This window comes from Lupinus angustifolius, chromosome LG06, assembly GCF_001865875.1.
Source record: "Lupinus angustifolius cultivar Tanjil chromosome LG06, LupAngTanjil_v1.0, whole genome shotgun sequence".
NCBI classification, from domain to species: Eukaryota; Viridiplantae; Streptophyta; class Magnoliopsida; order Fabales; family Fabaceae; genus Lupinus; species Lupinus angustifolius.
Window position 1 is genome coordinate 30,012,132 of NC_032014.1, and position 13,360 is coordinate 30,025,491.

The 13,360-nt window shown below is 35.4% G+C and overlaps 1 protein-coding gene across 3 annotated transcripts; it reads right to left on the reverse strand.

Annotated features, from left to right (window-relative positions):
* Positions 3,049-6,100, reverse strand: LOC109350919 (mediator of RNA polymerase II transcription subunit 8). Of its 3 annotated transcripts, none has more exons than XM_019592227.1 (6): positions 5,301-6,099; positions 4,908-5,213; positions 4,189-4,413; positions 3,960-4,013; positions 3,498-3,558; positions 3,049-3,392 (listed from the first exon to the last, which is right to left on the reverse strand). In XM_019592227.1, the coding sequence occupies exons 1-6, from the start codon at positions 6,015-6,017 to the stop codon at positions 3,190-3,192; spliced, it is 1,566 nt and encodes a 521-aa protein (XP_019447772.1). In that variant the 5' UTR covers positions 6,018-6,099; the 3' UTR covers positions 3,049-3,189. The 3 variants fall into 3 exon arrangements, with proteins under 3 accessions (XP_019447772.1, XP_019447774.1, XP_019447775.1); XM_019592229.1 differs by having other exon boundaries at positions 3,179-3,392; positions 4,189-4,395; positions 5,301-6,017; XM_019592230.1 differs by lacking the exon at positions 3,498-3,558 and having other exon boundaries at positions 3,222-3,392; positions 5,301-6,100.

Below are 13,360 nucleotides of genomic sequence, written 5' to 3' on the forward strand. Positions count from 1 at the left end.
CAACTATTTTTTCTAAGATTGACCTGAGATCTGGGTACCATCAGATTCGTGTTCATGAGGCTGATGTGCCAAAGACAGCTTTTCGTACACATAATGGGCATTATGAATACTTAGTCATGTCGTTTGGATTGATGAATGCCCCGACAACTTTTCAGGCAACTATGAATGGAGTGTTTCGACCTTTCCTTCGAAGTTTCGTTTTGGTGTTCTTTGACGACATCTTGGTGTATAGCAAAAATGAGGAGGAACATTTAAACCATTTAAGTCAAGTGTTGGCGGTGTTGCAGGAACATTGTTTTGTGGCCAACAAAGCTAAATGCAAGTTTGGGTGTAAAAGTGTTGATTACTTGGGCCACATAATATCAGGGAGTGGAGTGGCTGTGGATCCAGAAAAGGTGAGGTGTGTGGTAGACTGGCCAGAACCCAAGTCCGTCAAGGGAGTTCGTGGATTTCTGGGTCTCACGGGGTACTACAGAAAGTTCATTCGTGACTATGGTAAAATTGCCAAGCCATTAACTGAGTTGACAAAGAAGAACAACTTTATGTGGGGTCCTTCTGCATTGGAAGCCTTCAACAAGTTGAAGACTTTAATGACAACTTCACCCGTATTAATGTTGCCCGATTTTACATTGCCTTTTGAAGTAGAATGCGATGCAGCAGGGAGGGGCCTAGGTGATGTGCTTATGCAGCAAAAACGACCCATTGCTTATTTCAGCAAAGCACTATCGGTTGGGAACTTGGCTAAGTCAGTATATGAGAAAGAATCGATGGCCTTGGTTCTTGCTATTCAGCATTGGAGACACTACTTATTGGGGAGGTCATTTGTAGTTTATACGGATCACAAGAGTCTAAAATATTTTCTGCAGCAACGGGTTTCTTCACCAGATCAGCAGTGTTGGTTGGCGAAGCTCTTGGGATACCAGTTTGAGGTCAAATATAAACCAGGACAGGAAAATAAAGCTGCCGATGCACTGCCCAGATGTTATGATGAGGTAGAATTGACTACTATGGTTTCTTATCCCACGTGGATTGATGCAGAAAAATTATTGGAGGAAGTCAGAGGTGATGCAGCAATTCAGCAAATAATAGAGGAGTTGAAAGTAAACCTGACGGTAAAAAAAGGGTACACAGTTCAACAAGGCACCTTGTTCTACCAAGGGCGTTTGGTAATATCTCCTAAATCTCTTGCTATTCCTTTACTTTTGAAAGAGTTTCATGCCACACCTATGGGAGGCCACTCGGGTTTCCTCCGAACATATAGACGGATTGCTGCAAATCTGTATTGGCCCGGTATGCAAAAAGTGATTCGTGATTATGTGAGAGCTTGTGATATCTGTCAACGACAAAAATATGCGGCTACAACTCCTGGCGGCTTACTTCAACCTCTTCCGATTCCTAATGCCATATGGGAGGATGTTTCTTTAGACTTCAGGTCTTCCGAAATCTAAGGGGTTTGATGCAGTCTTGGTAGTTGTGGACAGGCTCTCTAAATACAACCACTTTTTATTGTTGAAACACCTGTATACCGCAAAGACCGTGGCTGAATTGTTTGTCAAAGAAATAGTGAGGTTGCACGGCATTCCTATGACGTTGATAAGTGATATAGATCCTTTAGTTGTTAGCCATTTCTGGATGGAATTGTTCAAAATGCAGGGGACGCAATTGAAGATGAGTTCCGCATATCACCCAGAAACTGATGGCCAAACGGAAGTGATTAATAGATGTTTGGAAGGCTACCTTCGTTGTTTTGCATCCGATCAACCCAAAACTTGGTCATATTGGATTCCATGGGCAGAATTTTGGTATAATACCACGTTTCATGTTTCTATTGGTAAAACTCCTTTTGAAGTGGTGTATGGACGACCTCCACCCAATATCTTGCGGTTCTTAAGCAATGAAACTAAAGTGGCAGCCGTGGCTGTGGAGTTAGGTGAACATGATGAAGCGTTAAACCAACTCAAACTGCACTTGTTACGGGCTCAACAACAAATGACCAAGTACGCGGATAAGAAGCGTCGTGATGTGAAGTTTGAGATTGGCAAATGGGTTTTCCTTAAACTTAGACCTCATCGTCAACAATCTGTGATGCGAAGGATCAATCAAAAGTTAGCCGCAAGGTTTTATGGCCCATTTCAGATTATTGCGAAACGAGGAGAAGTCACATACAAATTGCATTTACCAGAAAATTCTAAGATACACCCTGTTTTCCATGTCTCTTTGCTTAAGAAAGCCATTGGTGATTATCAAGTGCATGGTGATCTTCCTAAAGAGCTGGGTGTTGATCCAATTCATGATGTGTATCTAGAGAAGGTGGTTGGGACACGGTGGATTATCCATGAAGGCGTCTCAGTTCTTCAAAGTCTCATTCAGTGGAAGAACAAATCTGTTGAGGATGTTACTTGGGAGGATAATTCTGTCCTACAAGGACAATTTCCAGATTTTAGCCTTGAGGACAAGGCTGAACTTCAAGAAGGCGCAATTGATAGAAACATAGGTGGAGAGGTGGGCCTTGAGGTTGGTAAGAAACCCAAGATTTGGAGGGTCTATGTAAGGAAACGTGGGAGGAAAGCTGAGGTGGCAAAGAAGAAGGCAGATTATGTTATATTAACACAAAGAGAGGGGAGAGAAAGGCATTAAGAATTCTGTTATAGGAAAGAGAAATAGAGTGATACCTTTATGGATTGATAGTTGAGTCTATCAATATTTTACCTTGCTTTCAAGTGTAAACCAGCCCTCATCAATAGAAAATATACATCTGTTTACCATTCATTCTGCTTAATACTCTGCCATTTCATAATATTCTGTTCTTACACTCTTTTCCGTCACCAATATACATTGTTTTCTGTTGCTACTGTTCTGTTATTGCATCAGATTAGTTCCTTATCCAAAAATGTGAGGGATACTCTTGATAGTACCAAAAAAATACATCGATCCATGTCTTTAAAAACCCTCAAAAGTCAACATTTAGGAATACCAGTAAATTATATACTAAAGTTCAAAAAATAAAAACATCAATGTGTTCTTAAAGATTAGTATTTAGGCACTACATTCAATTGAAACTTCAAGGTTTCTTTTGTACCCTTCATATGTTTAGATTTGATAATAACAGAACTCAGCAAGCAATGATAAAGTTGGATCAGGATTATTGTCCCTAAAAGAAAGACAAGCATCTCTTTTCAGCACACTTCATCACTGTGGATTTTGCTGTCTCTGTTGAGAAAAATTGGGATGGTTTTGTTGTGTGTTCTGAAGTGTCACCATACCAGATTGTAGGTTCTGAGCATTTGATGCCATGCTACCAAATGCACCACCTTGTGAACCGTGTTGCTGTTGTTGCTGCTGCTGCTGTATGGGCATCATACCACCAGGATTGCCACCTCCCATGTTATACACTGCAATGAAAACCGCCCGCAATGGTTATTCCGCATAGAGTCACACATACACATAGAATAAATGATTAAGATAAAATTGAAGACATTGAGGAATGATGTATATACTTTGATCACTCAACATCTGGGACGCGTGACTTCGCTGAGGGTTGTTTCCAGATAATCCAAACTGAGGAAGTAAAAAATGCAGAACAAACAAGTTTGAATATGTTATCATCTTAAGATTAACGGCTAACCAAAAAAGGCAAGGCGAGAGAGAAAACTACACATTTTATATAGCTAATGAAGAAAAAAAATCAATAGAAATTATCTTGTCTACAAAATGGCTGATTTAAAGTGTGTCAGGGACCTAATGCAAGATGAGAGATGTGACAATGAAAATTTCATATATTTTCTAACCAAAACAACCCCTGAGAGAGCAACTATCAATTTCTATTATAAAATATTCAACTTAGGTTACATTGACTTCTCCACTTGTTTCATTATAATCCAACAAAATTAATAGTTCAATATTATAACCAATGAAACCTATTGGGAATAAACCATAAGCAAAGAACAACAAAGGCAAACCTGCATCCGTGGTAGAAGAGTCTGTGAAGGCATTGTGTCTGACATGTTTGGAAGCTGAAATTATGAAGCAAGAATCATAATGGAAGTGATTGTTGAAGAAAAAAGTGCATTAACAGTACAGGCAACACAAAGAAATAAGGTGACAGCACATCATCAAAGATCAAGAAAATATATCATTTCAAGTAGTGTGAGGATCAGAGGGAGACAAGAAATCACACGGCTGTCATACCATCTGACTATTGGGTGTTATTTGAGCAGCACTGAATAAAGCACTGTTAGCAGGGCCAGAAAACTGGCTCAATCGAGTCATTTGATTTCCTTGATTGAGTTGGCTTTGAGCAATGTTGTGCTGAACATGTCCTGTACTCAGCTGCCTACCCTGGAATTGCTGATGGCCAAGTGATTGAGAAAACTGCATCTGATGTTGTCCATGCAACTGAGGAGTAAAGGAAAGCTAGTTATCCATATATGTATTCACGGTGGTTAAACTCCTCACACATCAAATTTAGAAATGAAAATAGCAACTTAAAAGACAGAAAGCAGAAAATTCTTAATTTGGTGAAGCATTCCATCTTACAACTATAACGGAACCAAGTTCAATTCTTAGTCTTAGACTTGGAACTTTCACATGTGAATATTTGAAATGAGTATGATAAAGTAAAATGTTTTAGATAAAGCATCAAAATGCGCCTCTAGCCCAGTTGTGAAACATTAGGACTACCTGGTTAATCTAGTTCAACAAGCTAGTTCGGTCTAGTTTTCAAAATAATAGATGTCCCTTTGAATATATGCCGTACTCTAGAGTGTAGAATGAGTTGCTAGTCCACGAAATGATTATCAAACTACATGAAGTCAGGAACCAAATGTGTAATATACTCTAAACTAGTGATTTAAGCCTACTCACACATGTTTTGAGTCCATATAGAATACATATGGTGCAAATTTTACCTGTCCCATTCCTTGTATTGCAGATTGCCTGAATTGTTTCTGCTGAGCAAGAAGTTGCTGCTGCTGCTGTTGAGGTAATTGCACCAGTTTCTGCCTTTGCTGCTGCTGAAGTTGTTGTTGTTGTTGCTGTGGTGGTGTCTGTTGTTGTTGAGTTTGTTGCTGAGGGGATGGTGTATTCATTATATTTGTAGAAGACCTAGGTGAATTAGCATACGGAATTGGTGATGCTGTATTGTCAAAAGAAGTGGCACTGGTTGCAGCAGAAGGAGATGCAGCTGATCTTCCCAAAAGTTGTGATCCGGTGGCCTACATACATGAGAGCAATGTTATTGTGTTGTGTGAGTGTATATTAATAAATAAATAAATAAAAGACATGTAAATATGCCATGTAACCTGTAAGAAAGCATTCTGAGCTGACATGTTGTTTGATGAGAATGGAGGGTCATGGTGGTGGACAGTAAGTGCTTGTTGTAAATGGATGGGAAGGGAAGTGAGAGGAGCAACAATGTGCCTCTGGTCCGGAGGTATCCTTAATCCATCACCAACATTCACAGCAGCGCGTAGTAGATTTTCTTGGTCATAAATTTTGGCAGCCTGACCCTTGTCCAGTGTAGGTGCAAATGTTGTGGGGCCCTGTCGAGTTCCAAAACAATATGCTTTCCGCGTGTCTGCCAACACCTTCTCAGCGCCTTCACACGCTGCTGCTATCATATCAATTCGTGCCTTTAACTTATCAATTGAAATGTTATTTTGAAGCAATTGATCTCTCTTGGAGTTGTCATCCAATTCCATCTCAGGGAGTAGTTTAGAAGATAACATAACCGGGAGTACTGTAGCATTCTCCGCATTCACATTTTTTGGATGGACAATGAAAGCCTTTGAGACCTTTTTAATTTCATCAACGATGTTGAAGAGCTCAAGGTTGAGCATTGAGTATTGGCCCAGAATGTCTTGCCATTTGGGGGTGGTGTTGGTTCGACCATATGCATCGAAATCCTCCAGAATACGAGAGATTGATTTGAAGAGGCTGAGAGCACGGGTCTTTACTTGTTCAAGGTTTAGTTGCTGCTGCACCGCTTGGTTCAGCCTCTCCTGACCCTGAACCTCCATTCAACCTTCAAGGGATTTCACAACTCACAAGATCCTATTCTTATTTCTGTGTATGACAACTCCAGGCCAAGTACCAATCATATTAATAGTGATCAACAAAAAAGATGCATAGCATTAGTTGAGGACCAAGTACCAATCATGTAATATTAAAGGCATTTTATAGGCATGAAATCAAGGATAATATTGTCTACTATAGATACACTTTAAGCACTAATGTATTTCAGAACAGAATAAAAACCACTGAAAAGGGTCATTATGTTGGACACCTCTAAGCATCATAATATAACAATGCACTAACCAACAATGGCCAAAATCATCAATTAGAAAAAAACTCAAATAAATGAAGCATCATTATTTTAGCATGTGTCCTACTGCAATTCAGATATCAAACTCGGTGCAGCTAATTTGCAGTACTATTAAATGAGACACGGGATTTAGTTGTGTTGTGTAAAGGTACCATAAGCTATCAAGGCTGAAGATTGAATGAAGTGAAAGAGTGAAATATTGAAATGCAAGTTGGATCATGATGGAAAAGAATAAGATGAAACAATGATGCAATAAACAATGCAACTTCTATTACAAAAGGGTTTGTATGCATGTTTTGCTTCTATATGCTTGTTCTTTCTTTCTGGTGTACAGTAGAGTGGTATGAATAGTCTAAGCATGTTTTTGACTATCACACTAGGTGTTTGTACAGTATGGATGTAATTGTTATTTCTCAGTATGTTTTCACTCCCATTGACATGCAATAGGCTATCATAACATGGTCTTTTTCTCCCATACATTTTGAAAGAGACTGAAGAAGAAGAAGAACAGTATGATAATTAAAGAAAAAGGCGCATAACAAATTAAATTACTTCTGTGGGATTAAATTGTTTGTTTCCCATCCCTGCTTCATTAAGATTATCAAACATTACGTATTCATACAAGAGATATGAAATTATAAGAGAAAGATAAACTAACATAAACAGCATACAACTTACAACAACTTACAGGGAACAAAATGAAGATACATTAGTATTGCATATAACAATTTAAACACAACAAAACAGATAGGCTCAAATTTCAAGACATGTTTCTTATTCTAACAGCATATATAATCAAGCAAATGAAGCAACAGAAATAATAAATTTTCAAGGGCTGAAGTTAAAATCTCCTTAAGAAAAGAAAAGCTACTTGAATTTGAATATCAATCAACCAACATCATCAAATAAAAAAGCTTGATAGTGGCACAGAATATTGTAGTCCAATTAAGTACATCTTGTAGGATTTTTTTCAAACACCTCACATGCAATATTCTAATCAACTAAGATTTCACATAAGAAACTCAGAATAAAACCCCAATTTCAGAATCAACCACAAACACATAAAAAAATCTGAAACTACAGAGAACAAAACATGCAAAGAAAATGATTTGGGAAATTAAACAGAAAAAAATTGAAGAAACCTTACGAAAGATGACGCCGTGGAGAGAGATGAAGGAGAAAATCAGAAGGATAAATTTCCAACGTCGACCAAACTCTTGTGCAGAAAATCAGAAGGAGAAATGGATCCAACGATGAAGAATTTACTGCACTTTTTTTGATTAATTTTATAAATTATGGTTTTGCAAGTATGGTCTAATATTAATATATTAATAAATATATTTATTTTGTTAAAATGTATCATATAGTTTTGCATAACCGACCACTATTGATTTCCCTTTAACAAATTCTTGCATCGGGGTCTTGTGATAGAAAAAATATTTGCTAGAAAAGTTAGTCTTACATATTTATGGATAGATGTAAATGGTGCAAATATAATTAATTTCAGGACAATAATATTTATCGGAGACCAAAAAAAATATAGTTTTACATAATATACATACATGAATTATTAATAAATATATTTATTTTGTTATGAATTATGGTAGTGCAAGAGGGAGAATAATTCCTAATTAATCAAATCATATTTTATTGATTTTCTTTTTTCATTTAAGTAATTTTAAACGCAAAAATATTATCATTTTTTTTCTTGAAGATATTATTATACTTTTTATATTGAAATTTCAAAGGTATATTTTTCACGTTTATTTAACACTACCATATTAACAGTACTCTTGTGCCTAGGGTGAATATGAGTTGGATAAAGCTTATTCATTATTCCACCCTAATTATTGATTGAACCATTTTCTAAATTCATACTCTATCTTATATCAAAGCTAATTCGATCCTAAATGTCGACCGGATCAGGTTTTAAACCCAAACCTGATCGTAAACTCGACTAAAAATAATGTATACCCTCTAAAATAAAGTCTTCTTACTATTATTAATTATTATGAATATGTAATTTGATATATGAAATGATATAGATAAAAAGATGTATAAACTAACAGTATATGAGTTTTATACATTGTCATTGTATCATCTACTATTGATATTTAATTGTTGTTGAATTTTCAAAGAAAAATCCAAATGAATGGTGGGTGATGGGGTACATGTGTATAAATCTTAACACAGATAGTGCATACATTTTATACTCAATGATATATATAGCTAATCATGTATATATGCTAAAATATTAGAGAGTCAACAATATTTTTGATCAAATAAATATCATTACTCTTAGGAATGGCAACGGGGCGGGTCGGGGTCGGGTTTGCACATACCCAAACCCGAACCCGTACCTGAACCCAAACTCAATTGGGTTGAAAATAAAAATATCATCCCCGAACCCGTCGGGTTTCGGGTAACCCGAACCGGAAAAAACCCGAAATGATAAAGTATTAAGGAAAATATGATAAAATTTTAGTGTAATTTTTCTTTAACATTTCTATTTTCTCTTGTTTTATTTCATTTCTTTTATGTTTGAAGATCCAATAGTATGTAAAGTAAAACTAAAATTAAAAGCAAATGATAGAAATTTCAATTTTAAATTGAATTACCTTACTTCGAGACGGGTTTGGGTTAGGGTCTTTGCTATGCCAAACCCGAACCCGAAATTTAAACCCGAGTAAAACCTGAACCCGAACCCAATCACATCGCGTTTTCCCCATTAAATTCGGGTTCGGTTCGGGCGGGTACCAACGGGTTCGGTTTTTATTGTCATCCCTAATTACTCTATACATAATTAAATTGAAACACATACAAATATGAAGAATATGTACAATGGGTTGGGGTTTAGGCGGGTCATGTTTGTCTCATATCCGACCCTAAATTTTGAACGAGTCTAATTTTTAAACTCGAACTCAACCCTCTTTCAGGCTAATGTCACATTAAGCATCTCTCATTCATTCACCAGGGGCGGGCCGAGGTCACTGCAAATGTTATTAATGTCTCTTACTCACCATTAATGCATTTCTGACTCACCATTAATACATCTCTAAGTCACTATTAATGAGTACATGGCTCGTCATTAATGCGTCACTGATATTTCATCTGTCATGCTACCTGCAAGTTCCACATGCCCCTAACAAATCGAGACCTGCATGGTGGTTAAGGACAACCCGACATGCTCTCGCTGTACCCACCAAGTACTAGCTAATGATCGGACGTCACGTCAGTCACTCCAAACTACTATAGATATGAGACCACACAGAAAGTATAATTAATATTCATTCTCTCATTTATTGTTTGCATTCATTGTTATTGCTCTAACTTCTCTCTTACTTACTCACACTCCCTAGAAAACCAACCACAAAATGACTTTATCGTCGGAGAACTTTTTAAGGTACTTCCCCCAATGAGTCCAAACAACATTCCGATTAAGGCTCCAGATCTCTACTACTCAATCAGACACTCGACTCCCACCATACTCGAACAAAATAAAATAACATAACTATTACAAAATGTTGCATGGAGATCAGATATCAATTTATTACATTATCTTAGTACTTACTCTCTTATCTTCTAAGTATTTATGAAATCATTTGCATATAATATGTGGAGCAAAGGCAGAGCATGTATATGGACATTGGTAAACTAGTGACTTCACCCGGTTGCCGACATAATAATGATCTTCTATAACATTTTCATGTTCCTCTTAATATAGAAATCAAAATAGCACCTCATTTTGTTCTTAAGTTTATGTCAGATTTCCAATTTTATACCGTTTGTGCAATTTACCAAAGTGCTGGTTGTTGTTCTGAAGATTCGTTTGCATGTGAAGATTTATGTGTAGATCCAATTTCGGTTTTTTTGTACTACCAAACGTATTTCCTTACGTTTTGGGTAAGAAATTAACCTCTTTTGGAATTAATGACTGCCCATCTCAACAAGTATTGCTCTCAAGAATAAAACTCTTGACCTTTGAGCCAACTTGAAATCTAGCAGAGTCTTATACCACTAAACCAACGTTTTTTTAGTCAATAGAAGAGATTAAGCAACATTAAAATGTGGTTAGTTTAAGAATTGGAGTTGTCAAACTCCTATTAGTAATGACTATGTACAAAAAAAAAGCATAAAGTTGATACTAAAATGACAACCTATGCCCTACTATAATATGAACATCGATCAATGGAAAAGGTTCAGCTCTCCCAAGAGAACAAAATACACAAAAAAAAAACAATTCCTTCCATTGCAACTTCATTTAATTAATAACCTTACCATAAAGTTGATTTTAATTAAAAAAAAAGTAAACAACAATGATCCTTATGTTTTCTTGATTGGTAAGCAATATATAAATTTTGTTATAAATGTTTACTGAGATGGTTGATCTTTACTTATTTTGCATGGATATCCTTTTCCATAATCTTAATTACATCTACTTCATTTTATAATTTGGTTACTGTGAATCTACCGCTATAGTAATAGATGTCATTTTCCAAGTGATTTTTTCCCGAGTACTATTAAAGGTATTTTTTTATCTTTTGGATAAGGAACTAATTCATGTCGGTGCTCAAAATTGTCCCTCTCAACAATTGTTGCTCTCAGGAATCGAACCATCGACCTTCGTATTTTTCAAAGTGATTTTAGAAGTTGATATCTACTATTCCCACTTGTTTGAAAAGCTAAATTTCAAGTTAATATCGACCAATCTCTTGTTCGAAAAACTTGGCTAGAGGAGCATAACGAGTCTTCCCTTTTTCAATTCATTCAAATGAACCTAGCATGATTTAAGGGTTTCTATGTACTTTCTAGCTAGGCTTTGCTTTTTCTAACTTTCTAACTAAAATATGTCACTCAACATTAAAGTGTTTTCTTGCATTCCAGATAGACCTGGATTTGGAATCTGCTTTGAATTTACTTGCTGTATGCAATATTAATATTTATAGTATATAACTATATATATATATATATATATATATATATAGAGGAGAGAATAAAGGACATAAATAAAAGTGACCCCATTTTACTTTTGCTACATGTAGCGATTAATTTCCCATAAAAGTAACTTCAATTTCAAATGCATGTACATAAAATGTTTGAGAGATTATTACAACTCATAATGAGGTACAGCTCCACTTGTAATTTGACATGCATGGTCACAATTTGACCCACTTATGTAAAAAAGAAAGTTATGCATGTTACCCATGGCAGGCATAATTCCCTCCATAATAGTAGCTATAATAATATGATGTAACTATACTCTCAGTTGGTGTTTTAAATTGTGACTGCATCATGTGATATAACAATAATATTATGGTATTATAGTGTGATACTAAATTATAGTAATGTGACCGCAATGCAATCACATTGGATTGTTTCAGCCCGCAATGCAACCGCATTAGACTGCATAGACGCCAAAAATATGTTTTTTACTCACAAAATAATTCATACTGCAGATGGCACAATCTGCATTGCAACAACTGCAATCACAATAACCACAACCACAATTTAAAATATTACTCTGGATGTTTATTTACTTTTACTTATAAGGCTCATCGCTTAACTTTTTTTGGGGTGAAGTTATTATGATTATGTTAATAGCAAACTTTACTTATACATGTCTTGAGTGAGACCTTGGCAATCTCAAGTTCTGAACTTTAATGACTAAGTATAATTAAAGGAGATTTTCTTATAATTTTCTACACTAGAAAACCTATTACCTAAAGTAAGTAAAACATCAATTTATTCTGAATTGGTAGGGTCATTATTTGGTCTCCCAATTAAGAAATAGACAATGTATTCCCTTATTTTACACACTATCAATCATTTTGGTACCTAATGTTTAGTTTGGGAGTGGCAACATGTGCTTCTTAGTGGTGTCTTAATTAGAGGAGGATGCTCATGTTGTTTTTGGCTATGGAACAAGGTTTGAAGCTTGCATGGAGCTTAATTGGGTTTTAAAAATATCATCCTGAAAAGTGATTGTCTTGAAGCTGTTCAAATTCTTTTAGAATGATTTAAAATTCGCCTTAACTACATTTTGAGAGTAGTCACCAAAGTTCGCACTTGAACATCTTAAGATTGGATCGTTGATGTTAAGTTTGTTGTTAGAGAAGCAAATAAAGTAGTAGACTTTATGGAAGGATAGGTTCGCACTCTTCAGCAACTTTTAAGACGGCTCGCCTGATTGTCAACAATATCTTGATATGGATCTCACTCATTTGTTTTAATCTCTTTATCTTCTTTTAGTTTTCAATGTACCAAAAAAAATTTGGTTGTTCAATTTTTATAATATCACATTTTACTTTAATTAATTACTAGTTTATGCAAGTAATAGTATGTGTTAAACATAACGATATCATCTTTGGTACTCGATCAAGATAATGACATATAATTATTTTCAACCATTCAAATTTTATATTAAAAAATATGAAGTTTACATTTACCTTATAATCTAATATTGGAGAGAATTTAAGCTCACGTAAAATAGGAATCTCTCTATCCTTGTCTAAAAGACACTACAAATTAAGTTCTTTATTTCTACATATCTTTATCATCATGAAGTATTTAATGTGTTTTTAGTTTTTACATTCACAACCACAATAACTTAGATCATACAATGATCCTTTTTACCCACTATACTCTTCCATTTCTTAACAATATTTTCATAGGTGGTAGCAGGTAACATTAATTTAAACTGAAGAATAATAGGTGGTTCATTGGTTCAATGTGTGTGATAAGGTTAAAGTAATGGACCCATAATATATGAGCTGGTAAAGTCTGCTCTTTATTCTAATCTTCCTACTTAAGACTATGTTTATAAATTGGAATTAAAATAAAGCTTATTAGCATATATGATATCAAAGAGTAAGATTTGGTATGGTATCCACTGATGTGTATTGATACTTTGAGAATTCCAATTATTTGATACTTACAAAAATTATCTAGCTAGTTGTCCTAAAAAATAAGGGCATGCCAACTAACCATTTTTTAATTAGACAAGTTGCAATTATTAAATTCAAAAGGTAGATAAAGTAG